At 40.9% G+C, this 26,217-nt stretch overlaps 1 protein-coding gene across 1 annotated transcript in view; it reads left to right on the top strand.

Moving 5' to 3' along the window:
• LOC122815863 overlaps window positions 1-26,217 on the top strand; it is a 320,691-nt gene that overhangs the window by 232,441 nt on the left and 62,033 nt on the right. The window contains exon 3 of the mRNA XM_044088685.1: window positions 4,780-5,055. Coding sequence (XP_043944620.1) covers window positions 4,780-5,055 — 276 coding nt within the window. The remainder of the gene's footprint in view (window positions 1-4,779; window positions 5,056-26,217) is intronic.

Raw genomic sequence — 26,217 nt, 5'->3', positions numbered from 1 at the left:
AGTGAATCAACCCTTCTTTCCCTGAGTTTATAAATATCTCCACTGTCAGTTGTTGAAAACAACTACATAATATCAAAAATTGAGAACAATCAAACTGACTACTGAAGTGAATTGCTGGTTAAAAGTACCTTTTATTTGAAATAAATATTAGCAACATTTTTTTTCTCTCATGCAGTAAGAAATTCAGCATCTTTACTTTTATGTTAAGATTTGATATATACACTTTGTACATAGTTTTGTGTGCGTGGTTTACTTTCGTGCTTTCAAATTTCAAAATTTCAAGAAAAAATTAAATTGTTTGTAAAAAAAGAGAGCCTGCACTATCTATGGATTACCAGGTAATTAAAAAAATGCAGTGTGACCCTTCAAGTCATTTGTTTTCTTCCCTTTATCTACTTTGTTTCACGATATGTACAATTTGGTTGGATTATCTCACTCTTTGTAAGAAGCAAAAACTGAATTGCCTCTGTTGCAAACTGAACTGTACATAGTTTAATGCTAGTTAGAAAACAGAATTATAACTTTGCTTTATACTTGGGTAAGTCCATGTCCTGCAATTTAAGCCTTTTGATGTGTTACAACATTTTAGCTGAAGGATCTTGGCTTAATGAAGCATTTGGCCTTGCAGACTCACATCAAACTCTCAGCTATCACTTTCAATATGCCTTCAATAAGAGCAAATCACAATAGAAATCTGATTACACAGAGGTAGCAAAGGCTGCCTCACACTCTGTCTGCTTCACTTACTGTGTGGTAGGAGACCATATCTCTAAACTGATATGGGTGTGATGGCAACCGGAAGAAATATCTTTGATTTTAATAACAACAATCTTCTTTGACTCTACAAGACACAATACCTTCAGTCATACTGACAGATTGCATATGGATGAAGAGCTTCTAGACCTTCATCCTACATATGAAGTATCTCCATGTCCATACTAGGACATTGACACAATGATATCCGATTTCACCAGCTTAGTACCATCTCTTCCCAAAGCATGTTGACTATGCCTTACTACACAAGGTTTCCTGGTTTTCACTCACAAATGGCTGTAGCTATCAAAGAATGTTATTCAGGACCATTCAGATGGAGAAAACAGCCTTGTATCTTATGGTATGCCTGTAAGGGTTTTCTACATGTTAGACTAAGGGTTCAGATGAATGGTCTCTGAAAAATATAGAATACACCACACATTATCCCACAAACCAGATGTATGAAACTGGTATCATTTAGCTCAAAATACAACTCACATATCTCACATGCACAGCTTTTACAGCTAAAACTGGAGATACAAAAAATCCTGGGTGGGAAACTACAGATATCCCTGTATATTGTGAGATTATTTCACATTTCCTCAAGATTAGCTTGAAAATATCAATATGTATCCAAAAATCCAAAAAGTAAATTCCAAACATCTCCTAGATAGTGCCAACCCAGTCGGATATATATCATGTATGATCACACTAGCAACTTTCCAGCAATTTTACCAAAACATCTTTAAAAATGAACTTGAGAACTGCAGGGATATCAAGCCCTTTTTTCTCTCTCCAACTGATGAAAGATCAAAAATATTCCTTACTGCTCCCAGTAACAAAGTTAGAAATTCTATCAGTTATCAAACAGCTGAAATCAAATAATATGGCAGGACCAGACAGTGTACCACTGGGCATATATAAAACCTTGTCTCCCCATGCTTTGGGAATGCTCTGGGAAATATGTACCAACTGGTTAAAAAACACAAAAAGAAAAATCTAGCTAAACTAGACTTCCAACTGTGTGATTCCTTAAACCTGTTGTATCAGAGGCACCATGGGATATATGTAAATCACCCTTTCAGGATATCAGGTGTTTCAGCTAAATGACAATTCTGTATATCCATGACTTTACCACTTTGTCCACAGATGCTTCAATCCCTCCTTTATGGAAATATTTAATGATATTGCCTATATCAAACCCGTGGAAAAATCTAATGTTACCATCATATTATAGGCCATTCTCCCTTTTTAAATGCAGATAGTAAGGTGTTTATGGGCTTCTGGGAAGGGCAAAACCCCTTTTACTCCCTCAGTTAATTCCCTCAGCTCAAGTTGGCGTTGTTAAAGGTAGATTATCCTGGAATAATAATATCCAAAGAGTGGCTCAAAAAAAAGATGCATGGCTGGGCTTAAAAAGGCCTCTGTGGTTGTTAGCCTAGTAAAGACCTATAAACCTAGAAGGGGAAGCTACAAAGTTCTCCTCTGGGCCTTCTATTGGTCAATGTTGAAAAATAATTTGATACAATCAATCGGTTTTATTTCTGTCAACTTTTGACAGGACTTGCTTTCTCTCTCCCTATTATAAATATAATTGTATTTCCTATAATGAATTTATTGCAGAAGTAAACATCAGACCACACATATCAGTGTATTTTTCCTTTCACAGGGGAGTAAGACAAGGCTATCTCTTTCCTTTTTATATTAACAGTAGAACCAACTAGACATATGGCAAAGAGAAGGTCTTCAAATAATAGAAGATGAAGTTCCCCTACCTCATCAGCATGGTGGGGTTATTTGCTGATGATCTCCTAATCTTGCTTAAATACCCACAGCATACCTTTATTGTAGTCTGGAATACATTACATGAATGGCATTATGTTTCAGGATACAGACTTAACCCTGCCAAACCCATTTATGTGTTAGCAATGTTACATAACCCTCCTTACATTTTAGCACATATAACCTCAGTCAACTTCCAGAGTTTTTCAGAATTGGGACTTCTTATGGCCCACCCTCCCTCAGAGAAAAGGGATTTAAATGTGCAAAAGATAAAATTAATTATTGATTCTACCTTAAATGAGTGAACTGACTGGTCACTCTCTTTTGACATTAAATTAAATCTGATCAACATTTTCCTGTATTCAAAACTCTCCTCTATATTAAAGGGGCTCGCAATGTTTATAGCTGCGGTAATGTTAAAAAAATGGAATAAGCAAATCCTTAAATTTCTTTGTGTGCCTTACACCCAAAGAGTTCCCATTCCTTGCATTACAGTGCATGCTCTGAGGGAGAGATACATCTTCTGTCTTCATTAATAACCCAGTGTGCCAATTTATTGTGGTATTTCAGAGATCTATACAGTCCTGGGCCTCCACTGCTATGACTACAGTCCTTACAAGGATCTATTCTCCTATTCTTCCAATCCCACCGGATTGTCAAAGCTAATATTCAGGATGGACTCCAGTATTCTTTGCTATATACCATATCCAGGGACATACATTTTGCCCTAAATATAAGGGACTTGTAATCAGAATACAATATATCAGGGTGTCTTGGCTATTTTTAAAAATATTCCTCTTTGAAGGTCCTTCTTATTATTACTGTTCCCCTTTGAGACATATCCCTCCTTTATAAATATCTGGTCTCCATTTCCTGTCATGTCATGGAGGCTATTTTTCTGAAAATGTTTGCACCGCCTTTTATTTACTCCAGATTTAATAATTCACTAAGGTTTCATACCTTTCCCAAACTGTTGCAGATGTCTTCATAAAAAAAAAAAAAAAAAAAAAAACATGGGCCCATATAATCTGGGAATGTTCAAAGAAAAAAACTTTTTGGGAGGATTTTTGGCTGAAAGATAGGTCCTCTGCCAAATCAGCAAAGGCAAGATCTGACAGTCTTAGAATTCATATCAGACTCGAAATGCACAGTCATACTTCAGTTCTTTTACCAAGCAGCCAAGAAAGCCATCACTTGCCATTGGAAACATAATATTCACCCAAAGATCATGGGATGTTGAGACATACAGAGAATTTACCAGATTGAACTTTGCCTGGATAAGAGGAGGCATGCTGAGCAAGAAGTGTTTTATCAGTGGGCTAACTGTGCCAAAGTGCTTGATATTCTCCCTTTGTAAGAATACGCTACCGTTTTTCGTTTCTCAGTTCACAGAATTTCTAAATATATAATGTTCAACTAGATAGATAACTAGAATTTAGAAAATACATAATAATTGTTCACAACCTTAACCCTTCTTATTCATAGTTTTAACTATGACCAGCTCTTGATCTGTCTTTCTTTTCAGCTGAGAGACTTGGTTGAACATGTAAAAAGGTCTCCTTACAGAATTTTCTTTAATATTAAATTGAAATAATTATATCAAAGAAAATATCTAAGAATATTATAGATGACTTTACCAAAGTGATTATTATTTCTTAAACTATCATCAACAAATCTTCAGTTTCATGTTGTTATTACTACACCCATCTTCTATCTCATTTTATATTAATTGCATAGTTATTTTAAGCAATGGTAAATCAATATATTGTTATACCCTTGTAGATTAGCTAAGTGCATTTTAATTTCAGAATGTTCCTATCTACTCTTGAGCATAACAAATGTTATTTGTCAGTATGTCTTCTTTTTCAAATATGGAGTTTTATTATACATTTTTGAAAAGAAAATGATTTCAAATTTGTTCTACATTGTTCCATTCCACACTGAGCCAAGAACTGCTGAATCTTTTTACAGCAATCTCAATATTCTATACTTCCTGTTGTCTCCATTCTGTCTATATATTTTGAAGGACTTTCTTTGAGATGGAGATTTTGCTTTATCAATTTATCTGCAGGTTTTGATAAACAATACGAAAATTTCTATTAAAACCATGGCTTAAATCTTTAACTTAGAAATTTGGCAACACAGTTATGGTTTTAATTCATCTAGACTATACAGTAATTGTATAATGAAAATCAATTTATTTATTTTACTCTTTTTATATATTTATTTTTATTTTATTCACAGAAAAACTGGAAAAGCCATCCATACGTATTATAACTGAGGGTTCGGCACACATTGACAGCAGAGTGACGATCGAGTGCAGCAGCAGCAGAGACACACTAACAGGCTGTGTGTTCTATAGAAATCATGGAAACCCAGCACTTCATCTACCTAACCCTGGTACTCAGTATGTCATTGAGAGAGCTAAAGAAGAGCATGAAGGGTTCTATACCTGTGAGTGTTACAATAGTGCTAACGAATACACAGAGACAAGTTTCCGTGTTCCCTTAATCCTAAATGGTAAGTGCAGACTGGATCAGTAACACACTTTACTGAAGTTGTCTCCTTTAGAAAAGTATACTACATTCAGCATTACAACTAAAATAGATAGACAAGCAGAATAGCAAACATAACATCCAAAACCTACACATCTGGATTATATGATGAGGACTGAAGTGTGAAATGTACAGCAGTGACACACAAAGTTCAACAGGTAGAGAAGGCAGTGACATACTTTCTGCTCTTTTTAGAGCACAGATATTGTTAATTTAACTGACTGTTCATGAAACCTGCTTTTGGAATTCTCCTGTTAATGTTCTGTAGTTCAAGTGAGTACACAGTGAAATTCAGTCCCATGACTACTCTGGACTGAATGGGACAACTGGTCATCTGAATGTCATTGTACATTATTCAGCCTGCCATTAATAAAATGAGGCATTTTGGATAGTCTGGTATTAAGCACAGAATATTAAGGCAATGGAATGTTAATGAGGTACTTCATCAGGTGAAGATTTGACTCCTCCAGCCTTCATCTGCCTCTTATGAGACCTTGAGCCAGCCACTTAACCAGACAGTGCTCTGGGCAGTTGAGAATTTGGTTTAGTCTCTTTAAAGGTCTCCTGGACTGAATCCCTAGTAACAGCTTATGAACCCTGTATAAACCTAACCACTGCAAAGACTAGATTAATTTATGACTATGATCATGAGGCATAGTGATATTCATTTCAGGGATAGCTATGATTGAAGCCCATAACTTGCTCAGATGTGTTATGTCAGGCAGCTCAACTAGACCAAAACTTCCTTGCACCTCAGAAATATTCAGGATGATATCTAGATGGAATTTATTTAGAAGCCAAAAAAAAATTACAAAGGTAAAAGAAAGAATTAAATTAGAGTACAATATACAAAATATGAGTTAAAAAAAAAAACTCTCTCCCAAGGGTGATGTGTGCCAGACAGAATTTGGCCTGGCAGTATCATAGATAAAAGCCACAGTGGTACAGTGGTTGCATTGTTGCCTCACAGCAACATGTTCTCCCATTTGATTCAAGCCGCGGTGGTACAGTGGTTGCGTTGTTGCCTCACAGCAAGAGGTTCTCCCATTCGATTCTCGGCTGGAGTGCTTTCTGTGTGGAGTCTGCATGTCCTCCCCGCGGTCGACTGGCCTCCAAAAGACATGCATGAATGGGTGTGCCTTCACTGAAGGCTGGGCATTGGGCTGGCAACTCGGCACCAAAAAAAAAAAATCTACTGCCAATCATTAGCGGACCGGAGTTCCGCTGTGTTGACCCCTAACCGGAAAAAGCTGAAAAGGCAAACAAGTATCATAGAGAACTAATGTTATGAATTGTTTAAGGTTTGAGTCCCTCAGTGTCCATTTGACAAACTGTGTTGACACTGAGCAATGCCACTACCTGTAAGCAGTTTTTACGACAGAAGATAGCCATTTATAGGTTAATAGGTTCACAGGAGAGTACTAGGCTAACAGCTCAAGAGCCCTTACAAGTCTGGCCAGTTTTACATAGATTTTACCCAATTTTCTATCCCTAAGGAAAAGATAACAAAGGTCAACAAGTAGGGGGTTTGACTTCTTTTACAGACTGTTTCTGTCACTAAGGGACATAGGCACCACCACATGAGTGAATTTGCAATTCCATCCATTGGTCCAGATTGCATTTGAAGATGGTTAAGGAAGGGCTCTTGTTCACATGACTAGATTCATAGGTTCATAGGTAGGTACTAGGCTATCTGCCCAAGGGCATTTATAAGCCTAGCCAGAGTGTGTCGGCTTTTGCCACCCCATTGATTAATTAATTGATCCTCTGTCAAGCAGAGCCAATGAAGTGATCCCAGGGATGTATTTTCTGTTACCCATCCACTCAACAAGGTTTCTCTTGAAGAGTGTTAGTGAGGGGCTCTGCCTGATGTAATTAGGAATTTTGTTCCAAACCATGGGGAGTCTCTGTGACAGGAATCTATCCCTACAGCATGTTCTATTTATTGTTGTGGCAAGGTTTAGCTCACTAGAGCATGTGGCTCACAGTGACTTGGATTTCTTTAGGTGGAGCATGTCCATCAATTCTGAGTTGGACATGACTTTGTAAGTCAGGCAGAGATCACCTCTGAGTAAGCGATATGCCACTGAGTACAGTCAGAGTCTTTTCAGTCGGGCTGCATAGGACATATGTTTAAGGCCAGTAATCCTCTTGGTGAGGTACTTTTGTGGTCTTTCCAGCTGTTGGAAGTGTCTTGTGAGGTACATCCCAAATGGAGCATTGTACTGTATGATGGGTCTAATGAGTGACAAGTATAGGGGCACTATAACCTCTTTCTTTCTAGATGTGAACCCTTTAGTAATTAGATGGGCCACATAGAAGGATTTCCTAACTACTTTGGCAATATGATTGCCAAAGGAGAGATTACTATCTACCTGGGTCCCCAGATCTCTTATTACCTCTTCTGTATTAAGGGGACTGCCAACTGTGTGGTAATTCATGGGTGTTTTGTTTTTCCCAAATGGGATGACTATGCATTTTTTTGGCATTTAGCTTGAGGACATGACTTTGATACCAGCTGTCTGTCTCAGTAAGGACCTTTTGGAGGATGTCTGTGTCAGCCAGAAAGTCAATTATGGCTCCCAGTTTTCAGTCATCGGTGAACTTGGTTAGCCATAGTCATCCTGTGTTCGCCTGTTCTTCTGAGAAGTATATGCCAAACAGTAGGGGTTCTAGGACTGAGCCTTGTGGGACACCACTTGTGACTGTTTTAGAGTCAGACCAGTAGCCCGCTATTCTTACCGTGTGAGTTTTGTCTGTAAGCCAGTTGGCAACCCATCTCATGATGTATGGGTTTATGTTCAGACTGGTGAGTTTTTCTGTAATATCCGAATGGAGAATGGTGTCTAAAGCCTTGGCGAGGTCAAGGTAGGCTGTGTGAACCACCTTTCCCTCATCTATGGCCTTGGTGACTGTCTCAAAGAAGTCAACCAGGTTTAGTAGGCATGATCTGCCCTTAACAAAGCCGAACTGGGTCGGGTCAAGTGTTTGGCGGTTCTCAATGTCTTTGTTAATGAGTTCCATGATGATGTGCTCCATAGCCTTGCAGACCAGGCTAGTCAGGCTTATGGGGCAATAGTTACCAGGGTCATTTGTGGCCCCTCCTTTGTGGAGAGGAATAACCTTTGCTATGCACCATTATGGGCATGTAGCCTGTGGAGAAGCTGAGGTTGAACAGCGTGTTTAGGTGGGGGGTTAGTTTGTTCTGTAGTTCGTGCAAGACGTAGCCTGGGACACCATCTGGTCCCATTGACGCTGTGTTTTTGGCTTATGAAAGGGCTGTTTTCACCTGTGCATCTGTGATTTTTGGGACACTACACTTTTCCAGTATTGCTGTGGGCCTTTTTGGAGGTGGGGGGGGTGAAGTTTGCACTGAATCTATCTGCCAGAATGTTGGCAATATCGGTAGGTTCAGTATATTTTGTGCTATTCTGCACTAGTTCAGTGCATATCTGCGAGTTGCCACTTAGATACGTAACTTAGCTAAGAAGGCTTTGTGGTTATCTTTTGAATCCTTGGCTATTTTTCTTTCGAAGTTAGCCTTGGATGATTTCATGAGAGACCTTAGTTTCTTACTGATACTGATCAGGGATGTCTTTCCTTCTTGGGATTTGCTTTTTTTCTGAACTAGTTTCCTCCTTATATTGTATAGCCTGTTTATTGCAGGGTTCCACCAAACTGGTTTCCTTCTCTTAGTGGAATGAGTCTTGGTTTTGCTAGGGATGGCATGATCCATGCATCCTTGCATGTGCTCATATAGTGCATTTGTAAAGCTTTCTGCTTCTTGGGCAGCGTTATCCTTTAGTGTGGAGGCTGTGAAACATACCACCTCTGTCTTAAGTAAAGTGATGTTTGCTTTAGAAAAGTTTTTTACTGTTGTTTCCTTAGTTGGGGGTGGTGGTGGGGTGTGGACATCCAGAGTGATTAGTTTATGGTCTGATCTAACCAGTGACGGGTTGACCTCCAGTGTGGACCACCTGTCACCCATGTTGGTGATGACCAGGTCCAATATGTTTTCACCTCTAGTAGGGGAGTTTACCAGCTGATCCAGGGTGTTTGAGCTGATAAATTGCAGGAAGCACTGGGCCTGGGAATTTGTACTTGAGTAGTTTTCCCAGTGAATGGTAGGGTAATTGAAATTGCCCAATATCAGGGTGTTCGTTCGGATCTTCATGTTTTCTAGTGTCTCCAGAAAGGTGGAGTGGTGGTCCTGGGTCATGGAGGGTGATCTGTAGCAGGCCACAATTTGCATTGCAGATTTGCCCGATATTCGTTGCACATGGATGATCTCAGAGGTATCATGCTGTGCCACTAACCTGGAGGTGTAGGTATCCTTGATGAATAAGGATACATCCCCTCCTTTTGTGTTTTGGTCGATGTTCTATGGCCGAAACATGTGGTATGAGTTGTAGCCCAGTAGTCCTAGGGTGCTCTCTGGAACCTTGAACCAGGTTTCATTTACTGCACAGATGTCGAAGTTCTCCATACTGAGGAGTGCTTTGAGCACATGCATTTTGAGATTTAAACTCCTGGTGTTGAGTAGCATAACCCTCAGTTTTTTGTTAACTGTGCTGTTTACAGAGGTGGGTTTGACTTTTGAGCCTTGCCTAAAAAAGGCACTATGGGGGCAGCAAGAGCCTCGGCCAGTATTCAAAAGCCTAGGGGTGACAAGTGCAAGCTGTCTCTTGCAAAGCAACATGGCTTGTTGAGCATGTTGTCCCAGGCTGACAGACACTGGATTCCCCTTTGAATGACACCAAAAGCTTAGCCAATTGTTGAAACTGATCATTTTTTCTTTATATTGAGGTATCATTCTTGGTAAGGGCAGGATGCTACTCAGGGTCAGGGTCATACCAGCCTGCGTTACATGATCAGAGAGCTCTTCCATGTCTATTTTCATGTAGTCCAGGGAGGTACGTCTAAGGCCATTCACACCAACATGAACAATGACAGAGTCATGTTTGTACTTGTTCTCGAGTGACCTGAGTGTTTGTGTTATATGGCGGATTCTGGCTTCCGACAGGCAGCTAACAGAAACCTTCTGCTTGTCCAGCCTAGTGAGTGGAATGTCAGTGTGCCTGACTATAGAGTCACCTATTACTAGTGTGTTAGGTATGTTATTTTGCCTTAAGGGCTGTGATTGTGCGGCACACTGATTTTGTGTTTTATGTGTTGTCTGGTTTATGACGGGAAGTGCAGGTTGTTTGGGTGTCTGCTTTGGAGGTCTCTGATGCTTTTGCAGGTTTTTGTTTAGAGCCTTGAGTATGATTTTCTGTATTTATGTGTATTTTTTGTCAATGATGTTTTAGTAGGTCTTTGTACGGCTAGAGGTGTGGTGCAAGTGTTAACCTTCTCCTCTTGACTGTCTGTTCCAGTCTTGGATGGAGACAGCTTAACTTCGTTTGGCTGTATAATTGCATCTGATAGGAGTAGGAAGCTTTTTCCAGAGATGGGAAATTTCTGTGACACATCTGTTCTCCAGCATGCTCTATTCATGTCAGAGTTCAGATTTAGATCTTTGAAGCAGGTAACCCTTGTACAATTAGTTTTGTGAATGTGCAACATTTCCATCAGGGCTGAGTCAAAGACTGAATTGTAGTTCAGGAACAGATCACCCCTCAGTAATTGGTGGGAAACTGAATACCATGATAGGAATTGTAATTAATCCATATATGACATGTTGGTTATACCTTGTATATTTTTGGTGAGAAACCTCTGAGAATGCTCCATTTTTTGAGGGTGCCTAGAGAGGTACATGCTAAAAGGGTGCATTGTACTCGATTATTGTTCTGACGAGTACAGTAGAACCATGGCATCCTTGACATCCTTAGATCTGGATTCTATGCCATTACTTATAATCTGAGCCACATAGAAAGATTTCTTCACCACTGTGGAAACATATGAACCTAACATATAAATGGCCACCGTCTGTCATAAAAAGAGCTTACCATTGGTGGTAATGCTTCTGATGACCTGTTCTTTTGTGATGACAGGTAAAATAATTGTATATTTTTTCTTTTTATGGGATGTGACCAGAGGTAATGTGGAATTGAAATTTGAGCTGAATTTATTGGCCAGCAGGTTTGTTATTTCTTCTGGCCAGTATAGGTAGTGCCATCTACAGCCAACTCAGCACATTGTTGTTACCTTAGAATTTTGGAAAAATTGTTCTGTGTTATTCTTTGCTTGGGAGGCTATGTTAGTCTCATATTTAGCTTTTAAAGACCTGACTAGTTCCTTGATTTGTCTGTTGAGACTAATGAGGGAGTTTTTCTCTGTTGTGCATCCTCCCACTTACTTCTTCACAGGAATTTCTTCCTTTGGTTGCATAGTCTATTTATACCAGGGTGTACCCCAGGGAGGCTTCTTTTTTCTGGCTAGACCAGAATTTAGTTCAATTAGGTACTGCCATTTCTATGTAGTTGTTTAAGTGGTTGTACATAGTACTCGTATATATGTCTACATAAGTGTCACTGTTTCGGGGGTTAGTGGGATCTTTAAAATCACAAATGCTATACCTTAATAGAAGGTAATTTGGCTTGGAAAATTTCTTTTGGGTTTAGGGATTGATGGGAGTACTACTATTTCATTTATTTGAAATTAGACTGATTTATGAAACAGTCTTACCAATGAGAACATTACATGGGGGTTGCAGTGCTCCCCAATGTTTGTGAGTGCTAGGGCAAGGATATTTGAGACACTAGTGGGAGTGCAGACCTGCTGTTCTAGAACATTTGCATTGACAAGGTCCAGGAATGTCTGAGCCTGCATGTTAGTGGTCATATATTTTTCCCGCTTTATGGACGAGTAGTTAAAATCACCCATGAGTAGTGTGTTGGGCTGAATGGTAAATGATTCTAGTAACTTCAGGTATGTGGAGTAGTTTTCATGGTTCATATCTGGGGATCTGTGATGATATGGAGGGGGATTTTGCCTATGATCAGCTGGTCAGATGGAAATGGAGTAGCTCAAATGAGTCATCCTTCTTAACCAATCTAGAGGTGTGATTTTTTTTTTTTTATGTAAATAGAAACACCTCCTCCTTTCATTTGTTTTACTTTTCAGAGGCTGGTCTGAATCTTTGATAAGCATTGTAGCCTTACACTGCTGGGGAAACACACAATAAGCTTTCAGCTAGCAATTTCCTGTTTCTTAGAGAGCCCTACTGCATGTAAAGATGTGTTGGATCATAGCGGGTTGTCTCTCTGGCCTACTTCAAATGTTTTTCAGAATTCCAGGGAAGTGGAATATGATAATTAGCCATGTGGTATCCCCGGAAATGTCTGATGTAAGTGCTTCATGTAGTTGCGATTCATAGAACCAATCAGATGCATGACTAATTAAAAAAATATATAACTAAATAACTTTACAATGGAACCAGTCTAACCATGACCAAAATCAAGTAAAAATATTGGAAGAACCAAATGCTCCAAGGACTACCAGGAACAATCCAAAGTTTAGAGTATTCAAGTTTAATAATCACTTTCGTAAGAGAAGACTTCATCAGAAATACATACTACAAACAAATCACTGTTTTATATAAATTTAACATCTATGAACCAATCATTTAAAATGTTTAATTAATCAATAAAGAAAACAAATAGTTGAAATAACGAAATAATTAAAATTTCATGGACCTGACAGCTTTTTCTCTCTTAAAAAGCACTTTATGCTGATGGCCTCAATTACCCAGGGGGGGAGGTTGCCTGCTGCCAGCCTAAATCGCCACTGTATTTCTCTTTTTCCTTCCTTATTTTTATAGCTACCACCCATTTGATCCAGAGCAACAATTTCCAAAACAGCAAAAATATTTTTTTTATGTTTCACACGTGGAAGAATGTTCATTTGGGGCATTGCTATTGTCTCTAGTTTTTATTGCATTAATGTGCTCCTTAATCCTCTTACACAAACGTCTTGTCCTCATTTCTAAATAAAACTGTATAAAGAATGCCCTTAGTGCAAGACTATCTACCTGAAACACCAATGGTACCTGGTATATTTTGCAAATCTATATAAGGCCCTTCATAAATACACCTGCAAACACTGCATTCATTACATTTGTACATACCTGTAGTTTTAATAGAAAAAGGTGGGAGAATTTTTGTGTTGTCTTTTTTTAATAAATACTTAATATCTGATTCTTCTTATACAAAAAAAAAATTCTCCAACTGTTCTAACCAAGTCACTATTCCCAGCAATAATTTTTCAGTTGTTATTAATAATACTTCTAACAGTGTGACTGTCAGCTGACATATCAAGGCACTACCCAGGACCTAACCACTGTTCAGAAAATTAAGTATCCAGTCCTGTATTTTTCGTATTTCCAAAAACGTATACCAGCATGGGTCCAGTGTTTCCCTTTTTGAATGAACCTCCTCAACAGTACTTGACAAAAAAATTAACATCATAACTTCTAACTACAAACATAGAAGATATAGTTTGTATTTCAGTGTTGAAGTCACAATCCCTGTTAGTCATTCTAGAAGCCATGATATACTGGCCCATAGCAATTTTATTAACAAAATTAGGATGGTTATTCTTTGGTGAAGGTAACTATTGGAGAAGGTGTTTTTTCAATGGATACACCTATGAAAAACATCAGATGAGAAATCCCACTTGAGTTCAACATCAAGAAAACAAACAACTTCCCCCACATTACCTGACACAAATTTAACAAAAAAAATGATGCTGGTATTTAAGCTGTCAAGGAAAGAATCATGGTAGTTGGTACTGTCCTGAAAAATAAAAAAATGAGTAATCTACAAACCTCATGTAGAATTTAACACAAAAAAAGTAAATAATAAGCCACAGCCATGTTACTGTAGTCAGCCAAATGTTTTTGTCACCATTACTAACAAAGGTAGAGACTGCATTACATGTAAGTGGCAAGAGTTCAACAGATAGGTAGTATCAGGGTGTGTGTGTGCATGAATGTATGTGTATGGCTGCTTGTGCCAGTGTATGTAGAGGTATGAGTAGTGTGTGTGTGTGTGTGTGTGTGTGTGTGTGTGTGTGTGTGTGTGTGCATGTGTTTGTTTTTGTGTGTGTGTGTGTGTATCTGTGGTGTGGGCGAGTGGCTGTTTGTATGCCTGAGAAGGGCATTTGATATATGATGATTGTGTGTGTGTGTGTGTGTGTGTGTGTGTGTGTGTGTGTGTGTGTGTGTGTGTGTGTGTGTGTGTGTGTTTGTTTGTGTGTGTGTTTGTTTGTGTGTGTGTGTGTGTGTGTGTGTGTGTGTGTGTGTGTGTGTGTGTGTGTATGTATGTATCTGTGGTGTGGGCGAGTGGCTGTTTGCATGCCTGAGAAGGGCATTTGATATATGCTGATTGTGTGTGTGTGTGTGTGTGTGTGTGTGTGTGTGTGTGTGTGTGTGTGTGTGTGTGTGTGCATGTGTGTGCGTGTGTGTGCACGTGTATGTGTGTGTGTGTGCCTGTGTATGGAGCATGTGCACGTGCGCGCGTGTGTGTGTGTGTGTGTGTGTGTGTGTGTGTGTGTGTGTGTGTGTGTTTGTTTTGTGTGTGTGTGTGTGTGTGTGTGTGTGGGTGGGTGGGTGTGTGTGTGTGTGTATCTGTGGTGTTGGCGAGTGGCTGTTTGCATGCCTGAGAAGGGCATTTGATATATGGTGATTGTGTGTCTGTGTCTGTGTCTGTGTGTGTGTGTGTGTGTGTGTGTGTGTGTGTGTGTGTGTGTGTGTGTGTGTGTGTGTGTGTGTGTGTGTGTGTGTGTGTGTTTGTATGTGAATGTATGTGTGCATGTGTTTGTATATGTGCATGTGTATGTGTGTGTCTGTGTGTGTATGCCTGTTTGTCTATGTTTGTGTGCATGAGTGTGTGTGTGTGTGTGTGTGTGTGTGTGTGTGTGTGTGTGTGTGTGTGTGTGTGTGTGTGTGTGTGTGTGTGTGTGTGTATGGGTGAGTGAGTGGTTGCATGCCTGAGTGTGATCGGGTGAGGCCGATGATTCATGTAAGGCGAATATGTGTATGTGTGTTTGGTGGTAGGGGTGGCTGCCTTACCAAACTCCCCTTGACTAACAAGCAAATCATACAATAATGGGAAAGGGACATTAGACACCAGGGATTTTATATAAGTTATTAAGTTATTTGAAAAATAAAAGAAAAAGGTATGTCAGGTGTGATTATCTAAGATACCAGTGAGTATCAAAAGGGTGACTTTAGAAAAAATGCAGCAGTACAGTTTTCATTTTTGAAAAGGTTTATATTAATGGTGAAGGGTACAGCAATGTTTTAGACTTGACTAAGGAGGCAGAGGCACATGAGGTGGCACAAGGGAAGGGAGCCAGTTGTGAGGACTAGGTCAAGGAAAGTGCTTCCCAAGTAGGTGGATGAAAAATTTTCACCAGGGAGTTACTGTAAGTTAAGGAAACATTGAACATATGTGTTTGCAGTATTAAACTAATCCAAATGAATGATGGGTAATCAAATTCATCCATCATGACATCTAGCTTTACTAGAAAGGCTCACCCAGACTCTGCTACACTTTGCTTTGAGGGAAAGGTTAGTTTACTTTTTATTTGTATTTTTTATTACTGTATTGCCTTTTTTATTTTGAATACTGTGATTTGTTTTCTTTACCTTGTGTTTTACTTGTATTCTGCTTTTAACTGCATATTAAAACGTGAAAAGAGACCATAGCTCTGTCTCTTCTGAGTCAGGTAGAAGTTTTTTTTCCCCACACTCCCACCCAGCTACTGTTGTGTTCTTAAACACCACTGTCTTTCTAGTTGCCTGCCCATTATGTTAATTTGACCATATATCTCATTTCCTCTCTGCTTTTACTGGGTTGTGTAAGTGCAAAAGTATAATTTTGTGAAATCACTCCCCTTCAACTATTTAAATTTATTAGCCATCCTACTATATTCCATGGTACCAGAATACAAAAGTGACCACCCGCTTTCCATCTATCTTGCTGTTTTAAAAATAGTGGTTCTCCACTAAATCTTAACTTTTTAGACAGGTAAAACTTAAGTTACCTACTTTAACATCTAACTCCTCTAGTGCACACTGCAGTGTTTAGGATAACCCATTTTTTCATTTTACCTTTAAGTATCCCTGTGACTATCATTTGCTCTAAAACCTGCTGGAAAGCACTAGGAAGCCTTCAACTGATACAAACACTCAACTCTCCTTGTTAATAAGAAGAAATTAATCATAGGCACTAAACTGCCTATTATTGCAAAGTACCTTGCTAAGGTAAGGGAAAAAAGCTCTTGTACTTTACAAAAAAGCACCAAAGCAGGCATGTCCAAGGGCCAGCTTCCTGTTATTTCTCCTGTCCACCTAGTGAATCTGGACATATTGGGGCAATGCAGCAATTGCCTCATGTACACAGACAACCCTCTCCTCCTACCACACAACAATACAACCTGTGAGAGATGCACTTACAAAGACAAACTGAAAGCAAAGCTCTCTCCACCCAAGATTGTGCTAGACAGTCAAGAGGAGAAGGTTACACCACACTACACCTGAAGCAACACATAGCCCTTCTAAACCCACACCACCAACACCCTCACATAGCAACACTAAACCCTCATATGTGGAGGCCCTTAACAGTAACCTGCCCAGGCAACAAGGACCTCCAAAGCTGAAACGCAAACAATCACTAATCCCACTCACCAGACTGAACAAGGAGAAAATTACAGTCAGCTGCCTGTCAGGTGCCAAGATCCGCCACATAATACATGCACTCAAGTCACTCCACAACAAGTACAAATATGACTCTGTCATTGTCCATGTTGGAGTGAATGACTTGAGATGTACCTCCCTGGACTACATGAAAAGAGACATGAAAGAGCTCTCGGATCATGTGGCCCAGGCAGGTATGACTATAGTTCTGAGTAGCATCTTGCCTTCGCCCAGAATGATACCACAGTATAAGGACAAAATGATTGACTTCAACAATTGGCTAAGCTTCTGGTGTCATTCAAAGGAGATCCAGTATCTGTCTGCCTGGGACGATATGATTGACAGACCACAATGCTTTGCCAGAGATGGTCTTCACCTGTCACCCCTGGGATTCAGGTTACTGGCTAAGGCTCTTGCCCCCCCCCCCCATAGTGCCTTTTTTTAGGCAAAGTTCAAAGGTCAAAACCACCACATTAACAGGTACAAGCATGCAAAATCTGAAGGTAATGCTACTCAATGCTAGAAGTCTAAACCTCAAAATGCACTCTCTCGAGGCACTCCTAAAAATGGAAAACATTGATATCTGTGCAGTAACTGAGACCTGGTTCAAGGCTCCATAGAGCACCCCTGCAATACCATGCTACAACTCTTACCATACTTTTCGGCCACCAAACCAGGACCAAAACACTAAAGGTGGAGGAGTGTCCATATTCACCAAGGATATTCACACCACCAGGCTAGTTGCCCAACACAATGTGTCTGAAATTTTCCAGGTGCAACTAACACTAGGTAAGACTGCAATCCAAATTGAAGCTTGCTACAGATCTCCCACCATGCCCCAAGATTCTCACTACACCTTTCTAAACATACTGGAAAATATAAAGATACAGCCAAACACCCAATACTGGGTGATTTCAACTACCCTGCCATTAACTGGGAAAACTACTCATGTACCAACACCTTTGCCCAACTGTTCTTGGAATTCATAAATTCAAATGCCCTGGATCAGCTAATCCATAGTCCCACCAGGGGCTCAAATATCCTAAACCTGGCTATTACCAACATAGGAAATCGATGCTCTACACCTATGGTCACCCCTCATTGGGAAATCGATACTCCACACCTATGGTTACCCCTTCACTGGTCAGGTCTGACCATAAGCTAATCACGCTTGACATCCACATCCCTCAACCACCCCCCAGTAAGGAAACCTCAGTAAAAAACTTCTCCAAAGTCAACTTCATGCTAGTCAAGTCAGAAGTGTCAAACTTCATGACACCCATACAGACAGGAACTGAAAGTTCAACTGCTGACACTAAGGCACTGTACGAGCACATCCACTTGTGCACAAATCATGCCATCCCAAATAGAACCAAGATGCTCTCCTCCAAAACAAAGGAAGCCAATCTGCTGGTCCCCTGCCATAAACAAACTTTACAACAAAAGGAAGAAACTGTTGCAGAAAAGAGGAAAAACCCAGGATGCAAAAAACTCCCTTACCAGCCTGAGTAAGAAGCTGAGATCCCTCATTAAATCCTCCAAAGCTAGTTACAAAAATAAAATTACCAAAGATTCCAAAGACAACCACAAAGCATTCTATAGCTATGTCAAGAATCTAAATAGCAATGCTCAGATCTGCTCTGACCTACAACAGAATGGCATTAAATATACTGATCCCAAGGATATTGCCAATATCTTGGCAGATCGCTCCAGTGCCAACTTCATCCCCATCTCACCCCCTAAAGGACCCATCTCAATACTGAAAGATTGACAAATTCCGGTAATAATGGCCACACAGGTAAAAACCACACTCTCCAAAGCTAAGAATACAGCATCCATGGGACCAGATGACATCCCGGGCTGTGTGCTACATGAACAACAAAATGAACTGGTACCTCACCTAAGTGTCATGTTTAATCATAGCTGTGCCCATTGAGTTGTGCACAGCTACAGTTATCCCACTCCACAAGGGGGGATCCACTTTGGATCCTGGTAACTACCACCCCATCAGTCTGACGAGCCTGATCTGCAAGGCCATGGAACGTATTATCATGGAACTTATAAACAAAGACATTGGCAACCTTCAAACACTGGACCCCACCCAGTTTGGGTTTGTGAAGGGCTGATCTTGTCTCTGGAAGCACTGACCTCTTCGAATCAGTCTCCAGAGCTGTGGACAAGGGTAAGGCAGTCCACACAGCCTATCTGGACCTCGCCAAGGCCTTTGACACCATCCCCCACTCTGGAATCATAGATAAACTTATTAAGCTGGGCATTAATCCCTACGTCACTCGATGGGTTGCCAGCTGGCTTACTGACAGAACCCACACTGTAAAAGTAGCTGACTCCAAATCCAGCTCCAGGCAAGTGACAAGTGGAGTACCTCAGGGTGCAGTCCTGGGACCACTATTGTTTGGCATCTACTTCTCTGAAGTACAGGCCAACACTAAGGGACTCTGGCTAACAAAGTTTGCAGATGACTGCAAGCTGGGAGCCATTATTGAATCCCCAAATGATGTGGATATTCTACAAAAGAGCCTTACAGAAACAGATGCTTGGTGCCAGAACCATGGGCTCAAGCTCAGTGCCAAGAAATGTAGAGTTATCCCCTTTGGGAAAAAAAACATGCACCAGTGAATTACCACATAGGTGGCAGTACAATAAACACCAAAAGTGTGATAAGAGACTTAGGGATACAGGTGGACAGTGGTCTCACCTTCGAAAACCACATCGCCACAACAGTCAGAAAATCCTTCTATGTGGCACACCTCATCAATAAGGGCTTTTCATCAAGAAAAAAGGAGGTCATTGTCCCAGTGTACTCATCCCTCATTAGACTCATTATAGACTACACTGCCCCATTTGGTATTTACATCTCATGACATCAGCGACAACTGGAAAGGTCACAGAAATACCTCACTAAAAGAATCACAGGCCAAAAGCAGATGCCCTATGCTGACCATCTAAAAAAACTCCAGCTGTAGTCTGTCAAATATCGTCTACTCAGAGGCGATCTCTGCTTAACATACAAGGCCATGTCACACCCAGAGCTGCTGGACATGCTACACTTAAAGAAATCCCAATCCCTCAGGGCCACATGCTCCAGGGTTCTAAACCTTGTCATCACAATGAACAAAACATGCTGGAGGGATAGATTCCTGACCCAGAGATTCCCCAGACTCTGGAATAGACTACCCATACATGTCAAGCAGAGTGCCTCTTTGGCCCTCTTCAAAAGGAACCTTATCAATTGAATGGAAGATAGGAAATTCACCCCAGGGATCACATCAGTCACCCTGCTATACAGGGGTCCAGGGAAGTAAATATTATGGGAAGAAATAGCCAGGGAATTGTTATGGCTAGGCTTGTATAGGCTCTAAGGCCAATAGCCTAGTACCAACCTATAAACCTATGACCCTATTAGGTTTAATGAATAGATTTTTTAAGAGGGCAGAATTGGTATGCACAGATGTGGGCAGAGAGGAGGATCTATAGGTACGAAAATGAAAGGGGTTGATGTACTAAGATATATTAAGATCTGTTCTATGTCAGAATCATGCAAAATTTGGCTTCACACAGTGGGGTTTCTTATAAATATGGATATACTCAACAGCTCTCAGTGGGCCTAAATGTATGATAATTGCACTGCCCAGGTAAAGAGAGAGCTCTGTCATTATTATGAAACAACATTTCAGTAATTGCACAAACATGGATATTTTCTGTGGTAAGGTAATCTCAGAACTCAAATATTTTGTTCAAGTTTCAAGAATTGAACCGAGCAGTATTAATTGTGCTAGAATCATACTTTTGTAGGCGACAATGCTTATGAGTTGAACTCTGACTACATAAGCACTATGAGTTACTAAAGGCCAGAGCCAGGACTTGAAAGCCATAGGATGAGAGATGTGGTCTGTCTAGAGAAAAGCAAGGGAGTATGTTGAACTTCTGTGCCATGCAGACACATAATGGATCCATCTAGAATGACAGCATTTAACAAGACATTAGCTGTCATTTTAACTTTACATTTGTGCATCATTCTTGGCAAGTCAACACTAGCAGTGTACCTTACTTGAAGCAAGATGTGAAGAGTTCATCTGTATTTCACTGTATCTCCTTTAGAGTAGAGGTCCTAAGGTTATTCACCTTAACAATGGCAATGACAACGTGATACTCATATTTTGGATTGTGAATGGCCATGATAGCCCTTATGATGTTTCAGATCCTAAAACCTGAAAGACAACTGCTTGTGACTTTTTGTTTAATCAGTCCGAGTGTGATGTCAGTGTACCAGACAATGGACTCATGTGTGACAAGGGCAATGACCAAAGCAGGTGTAGGCTTGCAATTTTGGTGCTTTCCTGTGGAGCAATGAACTACTGCAGATGTAGGTGTAGAAACCAGTGCATTCCCAGAAGTATGAGGTGTACTAAGTCTAGCCTGGTCAGCTGTAGCATGTTTTTTTGTCTATCTCAATGTAAGTTAGTGCTGTGATGGGTGTTCATAGGTTCATAGGTTCATACTAGGTTATCTGCCCTAGGCTATTTATAAGCCTAGCCAGAGTGTGTTTGGCTTTCGCCACCCATTTTAAATTAATTTTGCTATGCCCTTTTTCGAGGTTAGTATACTGTGCCTCTGTCTAACAGTGACACAGAAGTGATACCCGGGGTAAACCTACGATCTCCCATCCACTCATCAAGATTCCTCTTGAAGAGAGTCAATGAGGGACTCTGCCTAACCTGGACTAGGATTTTATTCCAGAGTGAAGGGAGCCTCTGGGTTATGAATCTGTCCCTCCAGCATGTCCTATTTATTTCAGTGCTGAGGTTCAAGTCTCTTGAGCAGGTAGCTCGATGGGATTTGGATTTTCTGAGGTGCAGCATGTCCATTAATTCCGGGTTGGACATGGCTTTATACGTCAGGCACAAATTGCCTCTGAGCAGGCGGTATGCCACTGAGTAGAGCTGGAGTTTCTTTAACCGGGCAGCATATGGCATCTGTTTGAGCCCTTTGATCCTCTTGGTGAGGTACTTTTGGAGTCTTTCCAGTTGCTGCAGGTGTCTGGTAAGGTACATCCCAAAAGGGGCATTGTACTCAATTATGGGCCTGATGAGGGATGAGTAAAGAGGCACAATGACCTCCCCTGATCTAGATGTGAATCCCTTCATGATTAGGTGGGCTATATAAAATGTTTTTCCAACCACTTTGGCCAGGTGGTTGTCAAATGAGAGATTGCTATCAACTTGGGTCCCCAGATCCCTAATTACTTCTTCTGTACTTAATGGATTACCACCTATGTGGTAATTTGTGGGCACTTTGTTTTTGCCAAAGGGGATGACTATACACCTTTTGGTGTTTAGCTTGAGGCCATGGCTCTGGCACCAGTTGTCTGTTTCTATGAGGCCCTTTTGGAGGATGCTTGTGTCGGCTGGAGAGTCTATTATGGCGCCCAGTTTGCAGTCATCTGCGAACTTGGTCAGCCACAGTCCTTCCATGTTGGCCTGTACCTCCGAGAAATATATACCGAACAAGAGAGGTCCCAGGACTGAGCCTTGTGGGATGCCACTTGTAACTGGTTTGGAGTCTGACATGGCTCCAGCAATTCTAACCATGTGAGTTATGTCCTTGAGCCAGTTTGCAACCCATCTAGTGACATAGGGGTTTATATTTAAGCTGGTGAGCTTATCTATAATGCCCAAGTGGGGTATTGTATCGAAGGCTTTTGCAAGGTCCAGGTAGGCTGTGTGGACCACCTTCCCCTCATCAATGGCCTTGGTGACTGTTTCAAAGAAATTGACCAGGTTTAAGAGGCAGGATCCTCCCTTAACAAAGCGGAACTGGGAAGGATCCAGTGTCTGTAGGTCCCCAATATCTTTATTTATGAGGTCCATGATGACTCTTTCCATAGCTTTGCAGACCAAGCTAGTCAGGCTTATGGGGCGATAGTTTCCAGGATCCGTTGAGGCACCACCTTTGTGGAGAGGGACCACTGTTGCTGTACGCCCCTCTTTGGGTACATATCTTGTAGTAAGGCTGAGATTGAACAGTAGTTTTAGGTTTGGGTTTGGCTCTTCTTGGAGTTCATGTAGAACGCAGCCTGGGACACCGTCTGGTCCCATTGATGCTGTGTTTTTAACTTTGGAGAGGGTGGCTCTTACCTGAGCATCTGAGATGTCAGGGGGGCAGCACTCGGCTGGGATAGATATTTGCCCTTTTGGTGGGGAGGGGGGGGTGTTTGCGCTGAACCTGTCAGCTAGGATGTTGGCAATGTCTGTGGGTTCGGTGTATTTCTTGTCATTTTAGACTAATTCTGAGCATATCTGGGAATTTGCACCCAGGTTCCTAACATAACTAAAGAAAGCCTTGTGATTATCCTTAGTGTCCTGTGCAATTTTTCTCAAAGCTGGCCTTAGACGATTTTATGAGTGTCCGTAGTTTTTTTCTAATACTGATCAGAGATGCCTTCCCTTTTTGGGATTTTGCCCTGTCATGTAGTAGCTTCCTCCATCTGTTGTATAGTTTGTTTATGGATGGAGTCCACCAGATAGGATGTCTGCCTTTGGAGGATTGGGTCTTGGTTTTATTTGGGATTGCATGATCCATGCATTCCTGAAGGTGTTCATAGAATGTGTTTATAAAGGATTCTGTGGTCTGGGCCGTATTTTCCACAGGCCCGGGGGCTTTGAAGGATTCCACCTTGGTTTTGAGGAGTGTGAAATTTGCTTTAGAGAAGTTTTTCACTGTGGTTTTCTGGGCAAGGGGTGGGGTCGTGATGTGAATATCCAGTGAGATTAGTTTATGGTCTGATCTTACCAGTGAGAGATACACTTCTGGTCTGGAGCATAGAGTCCCCATGTTGGTGATGATCAGGTCCAGTATGTTTTCCCCTCTTGTAGGAGTGGTAACAAGTTGTTCCATAGCATTTGAGTTTATAAATTCTAGGAACCTTTGGGCTAGGGTGTTGGAGCTAGAGTAATGCTCCCAGTCTATGTTTGGGTAGTTGAAGTCACCCAATATAATGGTGTTTGGAGAGACCTTTATATTTTCCAGTGTTCTCAGGAAGGCCGAGTGGGGTTCCTGGGTTTGGGAGGGTGGTCTGTAGTAGGCTATAAACTGGAAGGCAGTTTTATCTATTGTTAGTTGCACATGGATAGTCTCTGATGCTTTGTGCTGTGCCACCAACCTGGAGGTGTGGGTATCTTTGACGAATATTGATACTCCCCCTCCTTTTGTGGTTCGGTCCAGGTTTTGGGGCCGAAAAGCATGGTATGAGGTATAACCTGGTAGTGCTGGGGTGGTAGGTGAAAGGAAACTGGTCTCCAGTCTCAGAGTTACATCTTTCACACAATGATTTTTAATGACAATAGAGCTAAGGATTATCAGTAAATATGACAGTTCTTGCATTGCCATGAAATACCTAGTTTTAACTGATGGGTAAGTTGAGATGTAAGTTCAGTGTGTGTGACTCATGATGATAAGGGTCATTGAAAGCTAACACAATGTGGCAAAATTCCCTATTTCATCACGTGGGTGGCTAACCGGTTCACCGACAGGACACTCAAAGTCAAAATGGGCACATCCACCTCTGATAAGTAGACCTGTCACTAGTGGAGTTTCCCAGGGATCTGTCCTGGGACACCTACTGTTTGGCATCTATTTCTCAGAGGTCCAGGCAAAGACAAAAGTTCTGTGGCTGACTAAGTCTGTGGATGACTGTAAGTTGGGTGCTGTCATTGAATCCCCAAATGATGTTAACATACTGCAAGATGGTCTCACAGCAACTAATGACTGCTGCCAAAGTCACAGCCTCAAGCTAAGTGCAAAAAAATGCATCATCATCGCATTCGGCAAAAACACGTCCCCTACCAATTGTCACATCAACGGCAACCCCCTAAGCACACAACCTGTGGTGAGAGACCTGCGCACTCAGGTTGATAACAACCTCACATTCAACCATTATGTTGTAGCAGTAGTTTGAAAAGCCTTTTACTTGGTTCATCATATAAGTAAAGGAATTGCATCCAGAAAAAAAGGAGGTTATTACCTCTCTATACTCCTCCCTCATTAGACCAATAATTGAGTGTAATGCCCCATTTGCTATGTACCTCTCCAAACATCTCCACCAACTGGAAAGGCCACAGAAATACCTCACAAAAAGAATTAATGACCTCCAACACCTGTCCTGTATGGACAGGCTCAAATCACTATCAATCTACTCGGTATCGTACAGATTGCTCAGGGGTGATGTGTGCCTTGCCTAAAAGGCAGTCTTGGACCCTACCCTACTAGAGATGCTCCATATCCGTAAGTCTAACCTCTGGCACACTACCCACTCAAAAGGCCTGAATCTAATATGTGACAGCAACAAAACCTGCTGGTGAAACAAGTTTGTCTCTCAGAGGCTGCCCCGTCTCTGGAATAGTCTTCCCATACAGATCAAACAGAACGCCATGCTGACCCTCTTCAATCACAACCTTGATCAGTGGATAGGAAACCACAAATTTGTCCCAGGGGCTCCACCTGTGTCCCTCAGTGACAGGGACGACAGGTGCTGAGTAGAGGTTTCTTTTTGGATATAAATCCTTGGCTAGGCTTGTAAGGGTTCCAGGGCCATTAGCCTAGTAACCTCCTGTGATCCTAAGTGTGTGGTATGACAGTACTGTTAAAGATTAGAAACAGAGGTTTAGCTAGGGTCAGGTGAAGGAGACAGCTGTCCTTGGTGCAAGGTGTCAGAGTAGATGCATAGGACTATGCCGATTGAATGATAATGCATTTTAAATAGTTTAAAGTAAAAGTAAAGAAACATTTTCTCTGTGCTACACAAAGATTCTTTTCTTCTTTTTTGGCCCTTATATTTGAGTTGAGAGGACACCAGATCAGGAAGGTGAACAGAATGGGAGAAAAGCTAGATTCAGCTCTGTTTAGAAACAGGGACACATAGTATTAGAGAGATAATGTGAAGGTAAAGCTGATAGCAGATAAAATATTAAGTACTGTAATTGAAGAGCTAGTGATAAGAATGTTACAATACTAGCTAATGGAATGCTTTAAGTAAGGCTATAAAAACAACTACATGATGATGTGTCTAGTACTAAAATAAGGTAAGATGACAAAAAGGAACCAGCTGTCACTGAAGTTAACATTAACTGTAAGTAATTCCAAAATGTTGGACAGGCTTCTAAACCCAGTTGATCAGGAAGCTAACACTAAGGGAGGGGTAATATAGGGATAGGATGACCACAGTATAGGTACAATTTAGCAGTAAGTCTAAGTACAGCTAAGTGCAGTTCAAAACAACCAAATAGCAATAAGACAGCTTAAATATTTAATTTAGAAAAAAAAAAGTTTTGCAAAAAGAATGCTGCATTGCCAGTCAGTAAAACCTAAGTGCTGTGAGGCATTCCAAGTTAAAATAAAAAAATTAAGTGTTAGATACAGAATAATAGAACAGGTCATGCAATTAATATGGTAACAGTACTTTTGGGAAAT

The sequence above is a fragment of the Protopterus annectens genome, chromosome 1.part1 (assembly GCF_019279795.1).
Source record: "Protopterus annectens isolate FY-2018-M chromosome 1.part1, PAN1.0, whole genome shotgun sequence".
Taxonomy (NCBI): domain Eukaryota; kingdom Metazoa; phylum Chordata; order Ceratodontiformes; family Protopteridae; genus Protopterus; species Protopterus annectens.
Note: the sequence above shows the minus strand (reverse complement) of the source record. Positions and strands in the feature narration are given on the sequence as shown.